The sequence below is a fragment of the Agelaius tricolor genome, unplaced genomic scaffold (genome assembly GCF_023055355.1).
Source record: "Agelaius tricolor isolate 1412-34295 unplaced genomic scaffold, bAgeTri1.0.p SCAF_57, whole genome shotgun sequence".
In the NCBI taxonomy this organism is placed as follows: Eukaryota; Metazoa; Chordata; class Aves; order Passeriformes; family Icteridae; genus Agelaius; species Agelaius tricolor.
Window position 1 is genome coordinate 2,269,804 of NW_027269317.1, and position 18,307 is coordinate 2,288,110.

The 18,307-nt window shown below is 57.1% G+C and overlaps 2 protein-coding genes across 3 annotated transcripts in view; both read right to left on the bottom strand.

Annotated features, from left to right (window-relative positions):
* The window catches only part of SLC39A7 (solute carrier family 39 member 7), a 22,555-nt gene extending 16,124 nt beyond the window's left edge, over window positions 1-6,431 (bottom strand). For both annotated transcript variants that reach the window (XM_071456293.1, XM_071456292.1), the window contains exons 1-3: window positions 6,351-6,431; window positions 5,007-5,195; window positions 1,785-1,953 (exon numbers count right to left, since the gene is read on the bottom strand). In XM_071456293.1, coding sequence (XP_071312394.1) covers window positions 1,785-1,953; window positions 5,007-5,162 — 325 coding nt within the window. In that variant the 5' untranslated portion in view covers window positions 5,163-5,195; window positions 6,351-6,431. The remainder of the gene's footprint in view (window positions 1-1,784; window positions 1,954-5,006; window positions 5,196-6,350) is intronic.
* Window positions 6,432-9,110: 2,679 nt separating this feature from the next.
* Window positions 9,111-18,230, bottom strand: TAPBP (TAP binding protein). The gene is given in 9 exon segments (XM_071456210.1): window positions 9,111-9,562; window positions 10,401-10,745; window positions 10,995-11,124; window positions 11,648-11,901; window positions 13,407-13,625; window positions 15,937-16,036; window positions 16,038-16,061; window positions 16,063-16,256; window positions 18,209-18,230. Coding segments are annotated over 9 exon segments (1,389 nt in total). The 3' UTR covers window positions 9,111-9,461.
* Between the last annotated feature and the right edge of the window lie 77 nt (window positions 18,231-18,307).

Here is an 18,307-nt window from a genome sequence, read left to right on the forward strand (position 1 = left end):
TCCTAAAACCACCCCTAAAACCCGCCTAAAAACCCTCAAAAACCACCCCAAACCACCCCAAAACTTCTCCAAGGTGCCCCTGGGGTGTCCCCAGGGTGTCCCAGTGTCCCCAAATCCCCTAAAATCACCTCAAATCCCCCCCACAACCCCCTTAAAACACCCCAAAATGCCCCTAAATCCACTCCAAAATCCCTCAAAAACCACCCCAAACCACCCCGAAACTTCTCCCAAGTGTCCCCAAGGTGTCTCCAGGGTGTCCCCATGTCCCCAAACCCCCTAAAATCACCTCAAATCCCTGCCAAACTCGCCCTAAAACCACCCCACAACCCCCCTAAAGCCCCTCAAAAACCACCCTAAAACTTGTCCCAAGTGTCCCCGGGGTGTCCCCAGGGTGTCTCCATGTCCCCAAACCCCCTAAAATCACCTCAAATCCCCCCCACAACCCCCTTAAAACCACCCCATAACCCCCCTAAAACCCCTCAGAAACCACCCCAAACTGTCCCAAAATCCCCCCCCCAAAACTTCTCCAAAGTGTCCCCAAGGTGTCCCCAGGGTGTCCCCGCGGTGTCCCCGTGGTGCCACCCACCCAGGGCGTGGGGGATGAGGTGCAGGAAGGCGTCCCCCAGCAGCCAAGTGTCCCAGTGTCCCTACACCCCCTAAAACCACCCCAAAAATTGCCCCAAAACCCTCAAAACCCCCCTAAAACCACCCCAAAGTGTCCCAAAATCCCCCTAAAGTGTCCCCAAAGTGTCCCCGTATCCCAAACCCTCCTAAAATCACCTCAAATCCCCCCCAAACTCCCCTAAAACCACCCCAAAATCCCTCAAAAACCACCCCAAAATGTCCCCAAAGTGTCCCAGTGTCCCCAAACCCCCTAAAATCACCTCAAATCCCTGCCAAACTCACCCTAAAACCACTCCACAACCCCCCTAAAACCCCTCAAAAACCACCCCAAAACTTCTCCAAAGTGTCCCTGGGGTGTCCCCAAGGTGTCCCAGTGTCCTCAAATCCCCCCCAAACTCCCCTAAAACCACCCCAAAATGTCCCAAAATCCCCCTAGAGTGTCTCCTAAGTGTCTCCAGGGTGTCCCCATGGTGTCCCAGTGTCCCTAAATCCCCTAAAACCACCTCAACTCCCCACAAACTCCCCTAAAACCACCCCAAGATCCCTCAAAAACCACCCCAAACCACCCCGAAACCGTCCCAAAATCCCCCTAAAGTGTCCCCAAAGTGTCCCCAAACCCCCTAAAATCACCTCAAATCCCCCCCACAACCCCCGTAAAACCACCCCAAAACCCCCCTAAAATCCCTCAAAAACCACCCCAAAATGTCCCCAGAGTGTCCCCAGGGTGTCCCAGTGTCCCCAAACCCCCTAAAATCACCTCAAATCCCCCCCACAACCCCCCTAAAACCACCCCAAAACCCCTCAAAATCCACCCCAAAACCACCCCAAAGTGTCCCCAAACCCCCTAAAATCACCTCAAATCCCTCCCACAACCCCCTCAAAACACCCCAAAATGCCCCTAAAACCACCCCAAAATCCCTCAAAAACCACCCCAAACCACCCTGAAACCACCCCAAAACTTCTCCAAAGTGTCCCCGGGGTGTCCCCAGGGTGTCCCCATGTCCCCAAATCCCCTAAAATCACCTCAAATCCCCCCCACAACCCCCTTAAAACCACCCCATAAACCCCCTAAAACCCCTCAAAAACCACCCCAAACCACCCCAAAACTTCTCCTAGGTGCCCCCAGGGTGTCCCCAGGGTGTCCCCGTGGTGCCACCCACCCAGGGCGTGGGGGATGAGGTGCAGGAAGGCGTCCCCCAGCAGCCCCCCCGCAGCGAAGCTCAGCAGCAGCCGCAGGAGCCCCCGGCGCCGGGGGGAGCCCGAATCCCCTGGGACCAGGAACAGCACCAGGTGTGGGGCCAGGGACACGCCCAGGGCTGCCCCCATCGTCTGGGGAGAAAAAATGGGGATTTTGGGGTGAAAAATGGGGATTTTGGGAAAAAAAATGGGGAATTTGGGGTGAAAAATGGGGATTTTGGGGTGAAAAATGGGGATTTAGGGGCAAAAAACGGGGAGTTTGGGGGCGAAAAAATGAAGATTTTTTGGGGAAAAAAGGGGGGTTTGGGGGGGTTAAAATGGGGTTTAAAGGGCTAAAATTGGGGAGTTTAAAAGGTTAAAATTGAGGAGTTTAAAGGGTTAAAATGGGGGTTAAAATGGGGATTTGGGGGGGGGATCCCGAATCCCCTGGGACCAGGAGCAGCACCAGGTGTGGGGCCAGGGACACGCCCAGGGCTGCCCCCATCGTCTGGGGAGAAAAAAGAGAATTTTGGGAAAAAAAAAACAGTGAGAATTTGGGAGAAATTGGGGGAAAAACGGGGAGTTTGGGGTGAAAAAACGAAGATTTTGGAGGGAAAAATGAGAATTTCAGGGGTTAAAATGGGGTTTTGGGAGGATTTAAAGGGATTTTGGGGGTCCAGAGAGGATCTGGGGGATTAAAAGGGGATTTGAGGGTTCAAATGGGGTTTAAGGGGTTAAAATGGGGATTTGGGGGGTCCCAGAGGGGATTTGGGGGGACCCCGAATCCCCTGGGACCAGGGACACGCCCAGGGCTGCCCCCATGGTCTGGGGAGAAAAAAGAGAATTTTGGGAAAAAAAAAAAAGGTGAGAATTTGGGAGAAATTGGGGGAAAAAACGGGGATTTAGAGGTGAAAAAATGGGGATTTAGGGGTGAAAAAATGAAGAATTTGGAGGGAAAAATGAGAATTTCAGGGGTTAAAATGGGGTTTAAAGGGTGAAAATGGGGTTTTGGGGGGATTTAAAGGGATTTTGGGGGTCCCAGAGGGGATCTGTGGAGATTAAAAGGGGATTTGAGGGTTCAAATGGGGGTTAAAATGGGAATTTTGGGGGATCCCAAATCCCCTGGGGCCAGGGACAAGCCCAGGGCTGCCCCCATGGTCTGGGGAGAAAAAAGGAGAATTTTGGGGTGAAAAATGGGGATTTGGGGAAAAAAAATGGGGATTTAGGGGCAAAAAACGGGGAGTTTGGGGCTGAAAAATGAAGATTTTGGAGGGAAAAATGAAGGTTTCAGGGGTTAAAAATGGGGTTTCAGGGGTTAAAATGGGGTTTGGGGGATTTAAAGGGATTTTGGGGGTCCCAGAGGGGATTAAAAGGGGATTTGAGGGGTTCAAATGGGGATTTGGGGGGGATCCCGAATCCCCTGGGACCAGGAGCAGCACCAGGTGTGGGGCCAGGGACACGCCCAGGGCTGCCCCCATCGTCTGGGGAGAAAAAAGAGAATTTTGGGAAAAAAAATGGGGATTTTGGGGTGAAAAATGGGGATTTAGGGGCAAAAAACGGGGAGTTTGGGGGTGAAAAAATGAAGATTTTAAAGGGAAAAAATGGGGGTTTGGGGGTTAAAATTGGGGAGTTTAAAAGGTTAAAATTGGGGAGTTTAAAGGGTTAAAATGGGGATTTAGGGGCAAAAACCGGGGAGTTTGGGGGTGAAAAAACGAGGATTTTGGAGGGAAAAAAATGGGGGTTTGGGGGGTTAAAATGGGGTTTAAGGAGTTAAAATGGGGTTTGGGGCGAAAATGGGAATTTTGGGAAAATTTGGGGAGGGGGGAAATGGAGATTTAGGGGCAAAAAATGGGGAGTTTGGGGGTGAAAAAATGAGGATTTTTGGGGAAAAAATTGGGATTTAAGGGGTCGAAATGGGGTTTAAAGGGTGAAAATGAAGATTTGGGGACAGAAATGGGGATTTGGGGAAAATTAGAGGGAAAACCAGGGAGTTTAGGGGTGAAAAGCTGAAAATTTTGGGGTAAAAAAATGAAGATTTTGCAAGAAAAAATGGGGTATAAGGGGTTAGAATGGGGTTTAAAGGGTTAAAAAGGGGATTTTTTTTTTTTTTTTTTTTTTTTTTTTTTTTGGGGGGGGGGTCCCAAATCCCCTCGGAGCAGGAACACCCCCAGGGCTGCCCCCATGGTCTGGGGAGAAAATAAAGAGAATTTTGGGAAAAAAACCAGGGATTTAGGGGCAAAAAGCAGGGGGGTTGGGGGTGAAAAAAATGAAAGTTTTGGAGGGAAAAATGAAGATTTGAAAGGAAAAACTGGGGATTTGGGGGGGTTAAAATGGGGTTTGGGGACAGAAACGGGGATTTGGGGAAAATTAGAGGGAAAATTGGGGAGTTTGAGGGTGAAAAAGTGAAGATTTTTGGGGAAAATTGGGATTTGAGGGGTTAAAATGGGGGTTTGAGGGGTTAAAATGGGGTTTAAGGGGTTAAAATGGGGTTTGGGGGAGCTCTGAAAAAATTTGGGGGTGAAAAAATGAAAATTTGGGGGGAAAATTGGGGTTTGAGGGGGTTAAAATGGGGTTTAAAGGGTTAAAATGGAGTTTGGGGGGGGCCCAGAGGGCATTTAGGGGGTCCCAAGGGGGATTTGGGGGTCCCAGGTGGAATCTGGGGTATTTTTAGGCTATTTTGGAGCATTTTTTTGGGGGTGACTCTAAGTTACTTTGGGGCATTTTTTGGGGTAATTTTAGTGCATTTTGGGCCATTTTTGAGAGAAATTTTAGGGCATTTTTTGGGCCATTTTTAAACTATTTTGGGCATTTTTAGCAATGATTTTAAGCTATTTTGTGGCATTTTTTGTGGCATTTTTGGGGGTTCTCACCTGCCGAATTTTAGGGCATTTTTTGGGCCATTTTTAAACTCTTTTGGGCATTTTTAGTGGTGATTTTAAGCGATTTTGTGGCATTTTTGGGGGCATTTTTGGGGGTTCTCACCTGCCGAAGTTTAGGGTGTTTTTGGGGCCATTTTTAAGCTATTTTGGGCATTTTTAGTGATGATTTTAAGCGATTTTGTGGCATTTTTGGGGGCATTTTTGGGGGTTCTCACCTGCCGAAGTTTAGGGCGTTTTTTGGGCCATTTTTAAGCTATTTTGGGCATTTTTAGTTGTGATTTTAAGCGATTTTGGGGCATTTTTTGGGGCATTTTTGGGGGTTCTCACCTGCAGCCACACCTGGGCCGTGTCCGGGTGGGTTTTGGGGGGTCCATAGAGGTGGGGGTGGGGCTCGTGGGGGTGCCCCGAGGCTGGGGGGGGGTCCTGGTGCCCCTCCCCCAGCCCCAGCACCACCAGGGTGAGGATGAGGAGGGGGAGCCCCATGGGGAGGGGCAAATTTTGGGGAGGAGGAAGGTCCTGGAAAGGGAAAAAAAAAGAAGATTTTTAGGTCTTTTTAAAACCCTTCCCCACAAAAAAAAATCCCAAAATATCCTCAGGAACCCCAAAATCACCACAAGAGCCCCCAAATTCCCCTGAGGAACCCTAAAATCCCCTCAGGATTCCCCAAATCCCCTCAGGATCCCTCAAATTCCCTCAGGACACCTGAAATCCCTTCAGGATCCCCAAAAACTCCTCAAGATCACTCAAAACCCTCTCAGGATCCCCCAAAATTCCTTCAGGATCTCCCCAAACCCCTCAGGAACACTGAATCACCCCAAGACCCCCCCCCAGATCCCCTCAGGATCCCCAAAACTCTTCGGGATCTCCCAAAATCCCCTCAGGATCCCCCAGAACCCCTCAGGACAACCCAAATCCCCTCAGGATCCCCAAAAACTCCTCAAGATGACCCAAAACCCCTTCAGGATCCCCCAAGTCCCCTCAGGATCCCCCAAATCCCCTCAGGACACCCCAAATCCCCTCAAGATCACCCAAAACCCTCTCAGGATCCCTCAATCCCCCCAGATCCCTCAGAGCTCCCTCAGGAACCCCAATTTCCACCCAAACCATCTCGGGACACCCCAGACCACCTCAGGATCCCCCAAATTCCCTCAGGATCCCCCAGATCCCCTCAGGACCCCCCAGATCCTCTCAGAACACCCCAAAATCACCCCAAGACCCACAAAATCCCCTCAGGACCCCCAAACACCCTCAAATCCCCTGAGGATCCCCCATATCCCCTCAGATCACCCCAAATCCCTTCAGGAACACCAAAATCACCCCAAGACCCACAAAATCCCCCCAGGATCCCCTTCAAATCTCCTCAGAGCCCCCTCAGCACACCCCAAATCCCCTCAGGATCCCCCAAACCCCCTCAGAGCTCCCTCAGCACGCCCAAAATGCTCTCAGGATCCCCTAAATCCTCTCAGGATCCCCAAATCCCCTCAGAGCCCCCTCAGGACGCCTAAACCCCCCTCAAGATTCCCCTGAGGATTCCCCCAAACCCCCACTCCACCACCCCAATACCCATCCCTTTCTCTGACCCTTCCCGGCCTCCAGCCCCTCCAGGACAGCCCAAAATCCCCTCAAATCCCCCGAAATTCCCCCAAAATCTTTGGGGCGATATTCCGGTACCTCCAAAAGCCCGGGAACGTGGCACAGCAAAATCTCGCGAGATTTCCCGCAGGAAGCGGGGCGCGGCCGAAGGGCAAAATCCGCCCGTAGTAAAGATGGCGGCGCGGCTTCGGGCAAAACCTCGCGAGATTTGGGGAAAAGGCGGGAAAATGGGCATGAAGGAAGCGTATTCAAGATGGCGGCGGTCCCTAGGGGGACCCGCGGAGCCTTCTCCGGTGTGAGAAACGCGAGTCACTTTTAAAAAATTTAAACTTTAACAGTGAAAAAATAGGCATAAAACCAGTTTAAAACCTGTGCACTGGGACGCTCCCCTGTGCATTGACCCTTTAGTGTTCTCAGAAATGTCACAAGTGACGCCACCCTGGGAATTCCCATGGGGATTTGGGACAATTTCAAGGAAAATTGCCAGAAAATTCCCCAAATTTGCCTCAAAGACCGCACGGGGAGGGGACAGGTGACAGCAGCGATGTCCCTGTTGTGACACTTTCCTGCAGCAGCCTTGGGATGTCCTTGATGGCTTTTTGGCACCGCTCGGCCACCGTGCGGCTACCGGGGCCACCGGGGCCACCACAGGGACTCAAGAGGATCTTGTGGATGTCCCCAAGTGTCCCCAGCAGGTGTTCTTTGGCCAGGCGGGCGCTGGCCCCCCACACCCGCTCAAACCCGGCCACTTTGGCCACCAAGGCCTGGAGGACATCAGGGGACACCTCAATTGTCACCCCCAGCACGGTCTCGACGTCCCCAAGCTGCCACTCCATGCTCCAGTTGAACAAGGTGGCTTTGTGACACACGGCCACCAAGCGCTGCAGCAACCCGAGGGCCACCTCCGCCCAATGTCCCCTCGTGGTGGCCGTCACAGCCTCGTTGGTGGCCATTTCCAAGGTCACCTCCTCCTTGTCCAGGGCCACCAGCAGCGGCTGCTCTGTCACCACCTTCCCCCAGGTGTCACGGAGCTTGGTGGCCTCCCTGGCCAGGCGGTCACAGCTGTCCCCGAGCTTGGCCACCAACTCCCGCCATGCCTTGGTCACGGCTTTCACATCGTCCTGGGTGGCCCTTGAGGTGGCCCAACCCAGGGAGGTGACACCGCGGTGGCCCAGGGAGGGGACACTGCTGCGGTTGAGGATCCCATGGAGGCTCCAGGTGAATCTCCTCAGGTCCTCATGAAGGGACTCTGGGGACTTGTCCCTCTGTGGCCCCGTCACCGTGGCCACCACCTCGCCCAGGGTGGCCACCACGGCCACCAGCGCCTGCAGCCCTGGAGGGGACACCTGGAAAGGGGACAGGAGCCTGGTGGTGGCACTTGTGGCCTTCTGTAGTGGCCCTGCACCCCTGAGGGGTCCCCTTTGTCTCTCTGTCCCTTTGTCAGCCGCTTGTTCCCACTGCCACCCCCCACAGTGTCCCCTCTGTCCCCCTGTGCTCACTGGGGACACCTTGGGGACATTTTGGGGACGAAAGAGCCTGGGGATGTCCTCGGTGGCACTTTGGCACTGCTCGGCTACCACACAGTGACCAGGCCTGATGGGACACCCAGTGAAATAAAACCTGATATTGTCACCTACTGTCCCCAGGGGGGCGTTGGCCTCCCACAGCCCCTCAGCCACGGCCACCTTGGCCACCAAATCCTTGGGGACATCTGGGGACTCCTCATTTGTCCACTCCAGGGCTGATTTGATGTCCCCGAGCAGGCGCTGGAGCTCCCGGGGGAACGCGGTGGCTTTGTCACACGAGGCCACCAAACGCTCCAGCAGCCTCAGGGCCAGCTCCACCTCCTGTCTCCTCCTGATGGTCACCTTGGTGGCCACGTCCCTCCGGATGTCACAGAGCATGGTGGCTTTCCTGGCCAGGAGGGCCCAGCTGTCCTCCATCATGGCCACCCACCCCTGCCACATGCGGGCCACCATTGTCACACGTTTGCTGGGGGTGCTCCTGTAGGTGGCCAAGGCTTGGCTCAAGGAGGTGACACAGCCATCATCATCATGGGTGACATTGTGGCGCTTCCAGGTGTCCTCAATGCGCTGTGGGGTGGCCCGGAGCTCTTTGGTGACATCCTCCAGCTCCTGTTCAGGTGTTTTGGGGACACCAACGGCCTCATGTCCACGTGTAGCCTGGGCATGGTGGCCAGCAGCTCGCCAGGAGGGCCACCACAGTGACCTGTGGCACCAGCAGGGCTGGGGACAGCTGGGGAGGGGACAGCAAAGGTGTCAGGGACATGGTGGCACTTGTGGTGTCCCTTTGTCTCCCTCTTTGGAGGGCTCTGCTGTCCGTCTGTCCCTTTCTTGTCCCCTCTGCCACCTCCCTGCCCCCTCTCCCCTCCGCGTGTCCCCTCTTCTCCTCCTCCCGTCGCACCTCTTGGGGCTCCACGGTCACTGGGGACATCTTGGGGACACCTTGGGGACACCTTGGGGACGCTCCGGTGACGAACGAGCCCCGGGATTGGCTCCGGTCCAGGCACGGGAACGGCGCCAAGAAAATGGCGGAATCGCCTCAGGAGGTGCCGGAAAGGCCCGAGCGGGATCGAGAGGGGCCGGAAACGCCCGAGCGGCTTCGGGAGGGGCCGGAAAGGCCCGAGAGGCTTCGGGAGGGGCCGGAAACGCCCGAGCGGCTTCGGGAGAGGCCGGAAACGCCCGAGCGGCTTCGGGAGGGGCCGGAAACGCCCGAGCGGCTTCGGGAGGGGCCGGAAAGGCCCGAGAGGCTTCGGGAGGGGCCGGAAAGACCCGAGCGGCTTCGGGAGGCTCCATCCCAAGCCCCACACAGGACACATCGGTTTGGGGGGATGTCACCCCCCGTTTATTTTGGGGACATTTGGGGAGTTTGGGGAAATTGGGGATATTTGGGCCATTGGGGACTTCGGGGACATTTGGGGACATTTGGGGAGGTCTGGAGACATTTGGCGACATTGAGGGGGTTTGGGGACTTTGGGGACATTTGGGGGACATTTGGGGACATTGGGGAGGTCTGGAGACATTTGGCGACATTGAGGGGGTTTGGGGACTTTGGGGACATTTTGGGACTTTGGGGTCATTTGGGGATTGGAGACATTTGGGGGACACTGGCAACGTTGATGGGGTTTGGGGACTTTGGGGACATTTGGTGCCATTGGTGCCATGGGTGTCACCTCCCCGCCGAGGGCCACAGGCGCTGGCAGAGCCCCCCGATGACAAAGGCCACCAGGGCCATCCCCGCCATGTCCTCCACGCTGGGCCCGGTGTCACCTGCGGGACAGTGGGGACACATCAGTGACAGCCCCGGGTGGCACCAATGACACCCACAGGTGGCACCAACGACAGCCCCGGGTGGCACCACGTGTGTCCTGGTGTCCCCAGCCATGTCCCTGTGTCACCAACCCTGTCTCTGATGTCCTCAATCCCACCCCTGATGTCCCCAACCCCATTCCTGATGTCTCCAGTCCTATCCCAGGTGTCCCCAACCCTGTCCCAGCTGTCCCCAGCTCCAACCCTGGTGTCCCAAGATCCTCCAAACCCTGGTCCTCGTGTCCCCAGGTGTCCCCAAGCCCATTCCAGATGTCCCCAGGTGTGTCCCCAATGACCCAAAGCCTGTCTCCAATGTCCCCAATGACCCAAACCCTGTCCCTGATGTCCCCAGGTGTGTCCCCAGGTGTGTCCCCTCACCTGTCACCTGCACAGTGACCCTCAGTGGCACATCCCATGCCACGTGTGTCACCAGGCAGCTGGAGCTGTCCCCAATGTCCCCAAACCCCATCCCAGGTGTGTCCCCAGGTGTCCCCAATGACCCAAACCCTGTCCCTGATGTCCCCAGGTGTGTCCCCAGGTGTCCCCTCACCTGTCACATGCACAGTGACCCTCAGTGGCGTGTCCCACGCCACGTGTGTCACCAGGCAGCTGTAGCTGTCCCCAATGTCCCCAATGACCCAAACCCTGTCCCCTCACCTGTCACCTGCACGGTGACCCTCAGTGGTGTGTCCCATGCCACGTGTGTCACCAGGCAGCTGTAGCTGTCCCCAATGTCCCCAATGACCCAAACCCTGTCCCAGGTGTGTCCCCAGGTGTGTCCCCAGGTGTGTCCCCTCACCTGTCACCTGCACGGTGACCCTCAGTGGTGTGTCCCATGCCACGTGTGTCACCAGGCAGCTGTAGCTGTCCCCCACTGTCCCCTTGCCCACTCTCAGCCCCGCGCTCCGGCTGAAGGTGCCGTCGGCCGCCCGCCGGTGCCCCGAGCTCCAGCTCAGCCCCGTCCCGGTGTCCCCAGGGCCGGTGGCACCCTCAGGTGTCACCGGGCGCGGCCGGGGGTCCCCCCGGGCCTGGCGCTCCCAGCGGATCCCAACGTCCAGAGGGAAAAATCCGACGGCGTCGCAGCGGAGCTGGGCTGGGACACCTGGGGACAGCTGGGGGGGGACCAGGGACACCTGGGGAGGGGCTGGGACAGACGGACGGACAGTTAGGGACACTGGGAGGGACTGGGAGGGGATTGAGGGGGACTGGGAATGGACTGGGAGGGACTGGGAGGGACTGGGAGGGGACTGTGGGAGGGACTGGGAGGGGATTGAGGGGGACTGGGAGGGACTGGGAGGAACTGGGCACAGCGAGGGGCACTGGGACATACTGGGAGCCCCATGCAAGCCCCGCCCACCCCTCCCAAGCCCCACCCACCCCTCCCGGCACTGACCAATCACGTTCATCCGCAGCACCTGCTGCAGCTGCCCGAGGGGCGTGGCCACGGAGCAGACGAAGGAGCCGTCATCAGACACGGAGAGCGGCGGCAGCTGCAGAGACACCTCCAGAGCACCCCCTGACGGCTGGGAGGGACAGGGAGGGACTGGGAGGGACTGGGAATGAACTGGGAGGGAACTGGGAGGGAACTGGGAGGGACTGGGAACCACTGGGAATGAACTGGGAGGGACTGGGAACTGCGGGTTCCATGCCCACAGCGGCCCCTAGCGGCCAGGAGGACCCAACTCCCCCCTCCCTCAGTGGCGCCTCTCAGTGTCCCCACACGGAACTGCAGCCGGGTTCTGTGGACTGGAATGAACTGGGAGGGACTGGGAACTGGGTGTTCCATACCCGCAGCGCCCCCTGGTGGCCAGGAGGACCCAACTCCCCCCTCCCTCAGTGTCCACACATGGAACTGCAGCTGGGTTCTGTGGACTGGGATGGGCTGGGGCTGGCCTGGGAGGGAACTGGGAGGGAACTGGGAGCAACTGGGAACTGTGGGTTCCATACCTGCAGCGCCCCCTAGCAGCCAGGAGGACCCAACCCCGTCCCTCAGTGGCGCCTCCCGGTGTCCCCACACGGAACTGCAGCCCCTGCCTTCCCCCTCACCTGCCTCCCCCCAGCACTCCAGGGGGTGTCCCCGTGTCCCCCCAGCAGCAGCAGCACCCCCGGCGCGGCCTCGGTGACGCGGTTGGTGGCCGAGTCGAAGGCCAGCAGGCGCCGGGTGACGCCGTCGCGGTGCCACAGCCACTCCAGGGCGAAGGGGACGCCCAGCCAGGGGGGGGTGAAGGAGCAGTGCAGGGTCTGGGGGGTCCCCAGGAGCCCCCGCAGGGTCGGGGTCAGCGTGGAGATGGCCAGAGAGGCTGCGGGGGAGGGGAGAGGGGTTATGGGACACTGGGGACAATGGGGACATTGGGGACAATGGGGACAATGGGGGGACAATGGGGGCATTGAGAGTAAGGAGACATTGAGGGGCTTGGGGAGCATGGGGACAATGGGGGGACATTGAGGGGAAAAGGGGGGACATTGGGGACAATGGGGGGACATTGGGGACAATGGGGGGACATTGGGGACATTGAGGGTAAGGAGACATCGAGGGGCTTGGGGAGCATGGGGACAATGGGGGGACATTGTGGGGAGAAGGGGACAATGAGGGGACATTGGGAATAATGAGGGGACATTGGGAATAATGAGGGGACATTGGGGACATGGGAGGACATTGGGGAGACATTGGGGACAATGTAGGGATGTTGGGGACAAGGGGACAATGGGGAGACATTGGGGACAATGAGGGGACATTGGGGACATGGGAGGACATTGGGGACAATGGGGAGACATTGGGGACAGTGGGGACAGTGGAGGAACGTTAAGGATAAGGGGACATCGAGGGGCTTGGGGAGCATGGGGACAGCGGGGATATGGAGACAATGGGGGACATTTGGGACAATGGGAGGACGCTGGGGACAATGGGGGGACAAGGGGACATTGAGGGGGTGGGAGGATATGGGGACAATGAGAGGACATTGGGGACAGCAGGGACATTGGAACATTGGGGGGCTGGAGGGACAATGGGGACATTGAGGACAATGGGGACATTGAGGACATTGGGACATGGGGATAATGGGGAGACATTGGGACACTGGGGACATGGAGACAATGAGGGGACGTTGGGGACAATGGAGGGATGTTGGGGAGACATTGGGGGTAATGGATGGACATTGGGGACAGTGCAGGAACATTGAGGGTAAGGGGACATTGAGGGGCTTGGGGAGCATGGGGACAATGGGGGGACAATGGGGACATTTGGGGCATTGGGACAATGAGGGGACATTGGGGACAATGGGGACATTGGGGGATAAGGGGACATTGGCAGGCGGGAGGACATGGGGACATTGGGATGGGGAACACGGGGTGACACAGTTACCACAGAGATGACAGTGACACACAGGTGACAATGACACACACAGGTGACAATGACACAGGTGACACACACAGGTGCCACACAGGTGACAATAACACATAGGTGACAATGACACACAGGTGACACACACAGGTGACACACACAGGTGACACACACAGGTGCCAATGCCACACACAGGTGACACACACAGGTGCCAATGACACACACAGGGGCCAATGACACACACAGGTGCCAATGACACATAAGTGACAGTGACACACACAGGTGCCAATGACACACACAGGTGCCAATGCCACACACAGGTGACACACACAGGTGCCAATGACACATAAGTGACAGTGACACCCACAGGTGCCAATGCCACACACAGGTGACAATGACACCCACAGGTGCCAATGCCACACAGGTGCCACCCCCAGGTGCCACTGCCGCGGGTGTCCCTCTCACCGTTGACCCTGGGCGGGTCCCCTGTCCCCTCCTGCAGCAGCACTGTCCCCTGCCTGCGCGGTGTCCCCAGGGCCAGCAGCCACCAGCGCGTCCCCAGCCCCGGGTGGCACCGCGGCGCCGGCCCCGGCGGCAGCAGCAGCAGCGGCACCGTGGGGCTCAGCTCGCACCGGGGGGGCTCCCGGGAGGGACCCCAAAAATCCTGCAGGACCCCCAGGGAGTCTGGGGGGGGAAAGAGAGGGGGTGAGATACAGGAACGGCCCCAAAACCGCCTCAAATATCCCCAAAATCACCCCAAAAATCCCCCCCAAAATCCCCCAAAAACTGCCTCAAATATCCCCAAAATCCCCCCAAAAATGTCCCCGAAATCCCCCAAAAACTGCCTCAAATATCCCCAAAATCCCCCCAAAATTCCCCAAAAACTGCCTCAAATATCCCCAAAATACCCCCCAAATTGCCTCAAATATCCCCAAATCCCCCCCCCAAAAATGCCCCCAAAACTGCCTCAAATATGCCCAAAATCCTCCCCCAAAATGCCCCCAAATCAGCCCCAAACACCCCCAAAATCCTCCCCCAAAATGCCCCCAAATCAGCCCCAAACACCCCCAAAATCCTCCCCCAAAATGCCCCCAAATCAGCCCCAAACACCCCCAAAATCTCCCCTGAAAATGCCCCCAAAATTCCCCAAAACTGCCTCAAATATCCCCAAAATCCTCCCCCAAAATGCCCCCAAAATTCCCCCCAAAATCTGCCTCAAATATCCCCAAAATCCCCCCCAAAATGCCCCCAAAACCGCCTCAAATATCCCCAAAATCCCCCCCAAAAATGCCCCCAAAACTGCCTCAAATATCCCCAAAATCCCCCCCCAAAAATGCCCCCCAAAATCCCCCAAAACTGCCTTAAATATCCCCAAAATCCCCCCTGAAAATGCCCCCAAATTCCCCCAGAACCGCCCCAAACACCCCCAAAATCCTCCCCAAAAATGACCCCAAATTCGCCCCAAACCTCCCCAGGACCCCCAAAAAAAACCCCAAAATTGCCACCAAACCCCCCCAAAACCCCCCCAGAACCCCCTAAAAATACCCTCAAAAATGGCCCCTAAATCCCTCCCAGAACCCCCCCAAAAAATCGCCTCTAAACCTCCCCCGGAACACCTCAAAATCCCCCCAGGACCCCCCCAAAACCTCCTCAAAAAACCCCCAAAATCGCCCCCCCAAAACCCCCAAAATTTGTCCCCAACCCCCCTCCAAGAACCCCCTTCAAAAATACCCCAAAATTGCCCCAAAAGCCCCCCCAGAACACCCCAAAACTCCCCCAGGACCCCCAAAAAACCCCAAAATTGCCACCAAAACCCCCCATAGAACCCCCCCAAAAAACCCCCAAAATCGCCCCTAAATCCCTCCCAGAACCTCCCAAAAAAAACCCAAAAATCGTCTCTCTAAATCCCTCCCAGAAACCCCAAAAAAAACCCCCAAAATCGCCCCCTGAAACTCCCCCAAAAAACCCCAAAATGGCCCCTAAACCTCCCAAAACCCCTCAGAACCCCCCAAACCCCCCAAAAACTCCCCCAGGACCCCCAAAAAAACCCAAAAATTGCCACAAAACCCCCCAAAAACCGCCCCCAAAAATCGCCCCTAAACCCCCCCAGGACCCCCCCCAAAAAACCCCAAAAATCGCCCTCCAAAACCCCTCAGAACCCCCCAAAATCACCCCAAAACTCCCCCAGGACCCCCCAAAAATTGCCACCAAACCCCTCAAAACCCCCCCAGGACCCACCCCAAAAAAACCCAAAAATTGCCCCCAAAAATCGCCCCTAAACCCCCCCCAGGACCCCTCAAATTCCCCCAGGACCCCCCCAAAAAAACCCCAAAAACCGTCCCCAAAACCCCTCTGAACACCCCAAAATCACCCCCAAAAACTCCCCCAGGACCCCCCAAAAACCCAAAAATTGCCACCAAAACCCCCCAAAACCCGCCCAGGACCCCCCCCAAAAAAACCCAAAAACCGTCCCCAAAACCCCTCTGAACTCCCCAAAATCACCCCAAAACTCCCCCAGGACCCCCCAAAAATTGCCACCAAAACCCCCAAAAACCCGCCCAGGACCCCCCAAAACAACCCCAAAAATTGTCCCCAAAAATCGCCCCTAAACCCCCCCCCAGGAACCCCCAAAAATCCCCCCAGGACCCCCTCAGAAAACCCCAAAAATCGCCCCCCCAAATCCCTCAGAAACCCCCCCAAAATCACCCCAAAACTCCCCCAGGACCCCCCCAAAAAACCCAAAAATTGCCACCAAATCCCTCAAAACCCCCCCCAGAAAAACCCTAAAAATCGCCCCTAAACCCCTCCCAAAAATCGCCTCTAAACCACCCCCAGAACCCCCAAAAATCGCCCCCTAAAACCCCCCCAAAAAACCCCAAAATGGCCCCCAAACCCCCCAAAATCGCCCCCAAACCCCCCAAAAATCGCCCCCAAACCCCCCAAAATCGCCCCCTAACCCCCGGGTGCCCCCCAAACTGGGCTGGGGGTCCCTCACCGATGACATCGAAGGTGTTCTGGGGGTCCGGGGGGGTCTCGGGGTGCGGGGGGGCCTCGGGACCCCCCAAAAAGCGGAGCAGGGCCCCGCGGGGGGAGGGGGGAGCCGCGCTGGTCCAGGAGGGGGGCAGCGCAGGGCGGGGGGCGGGGGCTCCCCAAAAACCGCGAGCGCCCCCAAAAGGTGGGGACAGACCTGGGGGGGGCAGGAAAAGGGGGTTTGGGGGATTTTGGGGGGGTTTGGGGGATTTTGGGGGATTTTAGGGGGATTTGGGGGAGTTTGAGGGTGAATTGGGGAAAGTTTGGGGGAAGTTTGGGGGGGTCCTGGGGGGATTTTGGGGAGATTTTAAGGGGATTTGGGGGGTGCATGGTGAGGTTTTGGGGGGATTTGGGGGGTCCTGGGAGGGGTTTGGGGTGGATTTGGGGGAGATTTGGGGAGATTTTGGGGGGGGTTTTTGGGGGGCGGATTTGGGGGAATTTGAGGGTGAATTGGGAGGGCTTTGGGGGGTCCTGGGGGGATTTGGGGGAGATTTTAAGGGGATTTGGGGGGGCATGGTGAGGTTTTGGGGGGGGGTCCTGGGGAGGTTTGGGGGGAGTTTGGGAGATTTTGGGGGATCTTGGAGGGGTTTAGGGGGGATTTGGGGGGGATTTGGGGAGGTTTTTGGGGGGATTTTGGGGGGATTGGCTGGGAGATTTTAGGGGATTTGGGGGAATTTGAGGGTGAATTGGGAGGGTTTTGGGGGGTCCTGGGGGGATTTTGGGGAGATTTTAAAGGGATTTGGGGGGGCATGGTGAGGTTTTGGGGGGGTTTGGGAGATTTTGGGGGATCTTGGAGAGGTTTGGGATGGATTTAGGGGGGATTTTGAGGGGTCCTGAGCAGAGTTAGGGGGGAATTTTGGAGGAATTTGGGGGGCGATTTTTGGGGGGGATTTGGGGGAATTCGAGGGTGAATTGGGGGGAAGTTTGGGGGGGTCCTGGGGGGATTTTGGGGGGCATGGTGAGGTTTGGGGGGGATTTGGGGGGTCCTGGGGAGCTCTGGGGGGAGTTTGGGAGATTTTGGGGGATCTTGGGAGGGGTTTGGGGTGGATTTGGGGGGGATTTTGAGGGGTCCTGGGCGCAGTTAGGGGGAATCTTGGAGGAATCTGGGGGCGATTTTGGGGGGATTTGAGGAGGTTTGGGGGGGATTTTGAGGGGATTTTTGGGGGGGATTTTGGGGGGATCTGGGGAGAATTTAGGGGGATTTGGGGGGTCCTTGGGGGGGAAGATTTGGGGGAATTTGAGGGTGAATTGGGGGGAAGTTTGGGGGGTCCTGGGGGGATTTTGGGGAGATTTTAATGGGATTTGGGGGGGGCCTGGTGAGGTTTTGGGGGGATTTGGGGTGTCCCTGGGGAGGTTTGGGGGGAGTTTGGGAGATTTTGGAGGGGTTTGGGGTGGATTTGGGGGGGATTTTGAGGGGTCCTGGGGGGGAGTTAGGGTGGGAAATCTTGGAGGAATCTGGGGGCGATTTTGGGGAATTTTAGGGGGATTTGGGAGGAGTTTGGGGTGGGGGTGTTGGAGCGGGGATTTGGGGGTACAGGGGAGGTTTTGAAGGGAGTTTGGGGGGATCTGGGGAGATTTTAGGGGGATTTGGGGGGTCCTTGGGGGGGGCAGATTTGAGGGTGAATTGGGGTTTTGTGGGGGATTTGGGGGGTCCTGGGGAGGTTTGGGGGGAGTTTGGGAGATTTTGGGGGATCTTGGAGGGGTTTGGGGTGGATCTGGGGGGGATTTTGAGGGGTCCTGGGGGGAGTTAGGGGGAATTTTGGAGGAATTTGGGGGCGATTTTGGGGGGGGTTTGGGGAGATTTTGGGGGGGGATTTGGGGTGATTTTTGGGGGGGATTTGTGGAGGTTCGGGGGATGTCTGGGGGGTCCTGGAGGGGGATATGGGGGATTCTGGGGGGGTCTGAGGGGATTTTGGAAGGATTTGGGGATTTGGGGGGATTTTGGAAGGATTTGTGGGTGCCCGGGGGGGTTTTGGGGGTCCCGGGAGAATTTGGGGCGGTTTTGGCGGGGAAACAGAAATTTGGGGCAATTTTGGGTCGGGAATTTGGGGTCACGTCCCGAATTTGGGGTTTCCGCGTTTTGGGTCGTCCCGAATTTTGGGGTTTCCCGGATTTTTTGGGGGGGATTTCTCAGGATTTGGGGGTCGGGGAGGGGTCCGGGGTTGGGATCCGCTGGGATTTGGGGTCGGGGGGGGATTTTGGGGTCCCGATTTTGGGGTTTTTGGGCCCCTCCTCACCCAGCAGCAGCCACGCTCCCATCGCTTTCTCTTTCGCTTCGGGCCACGCCCACTGCTCCAAAACTCCGCCAAAAACCCAAAAACCCCAAAACAGCCCCA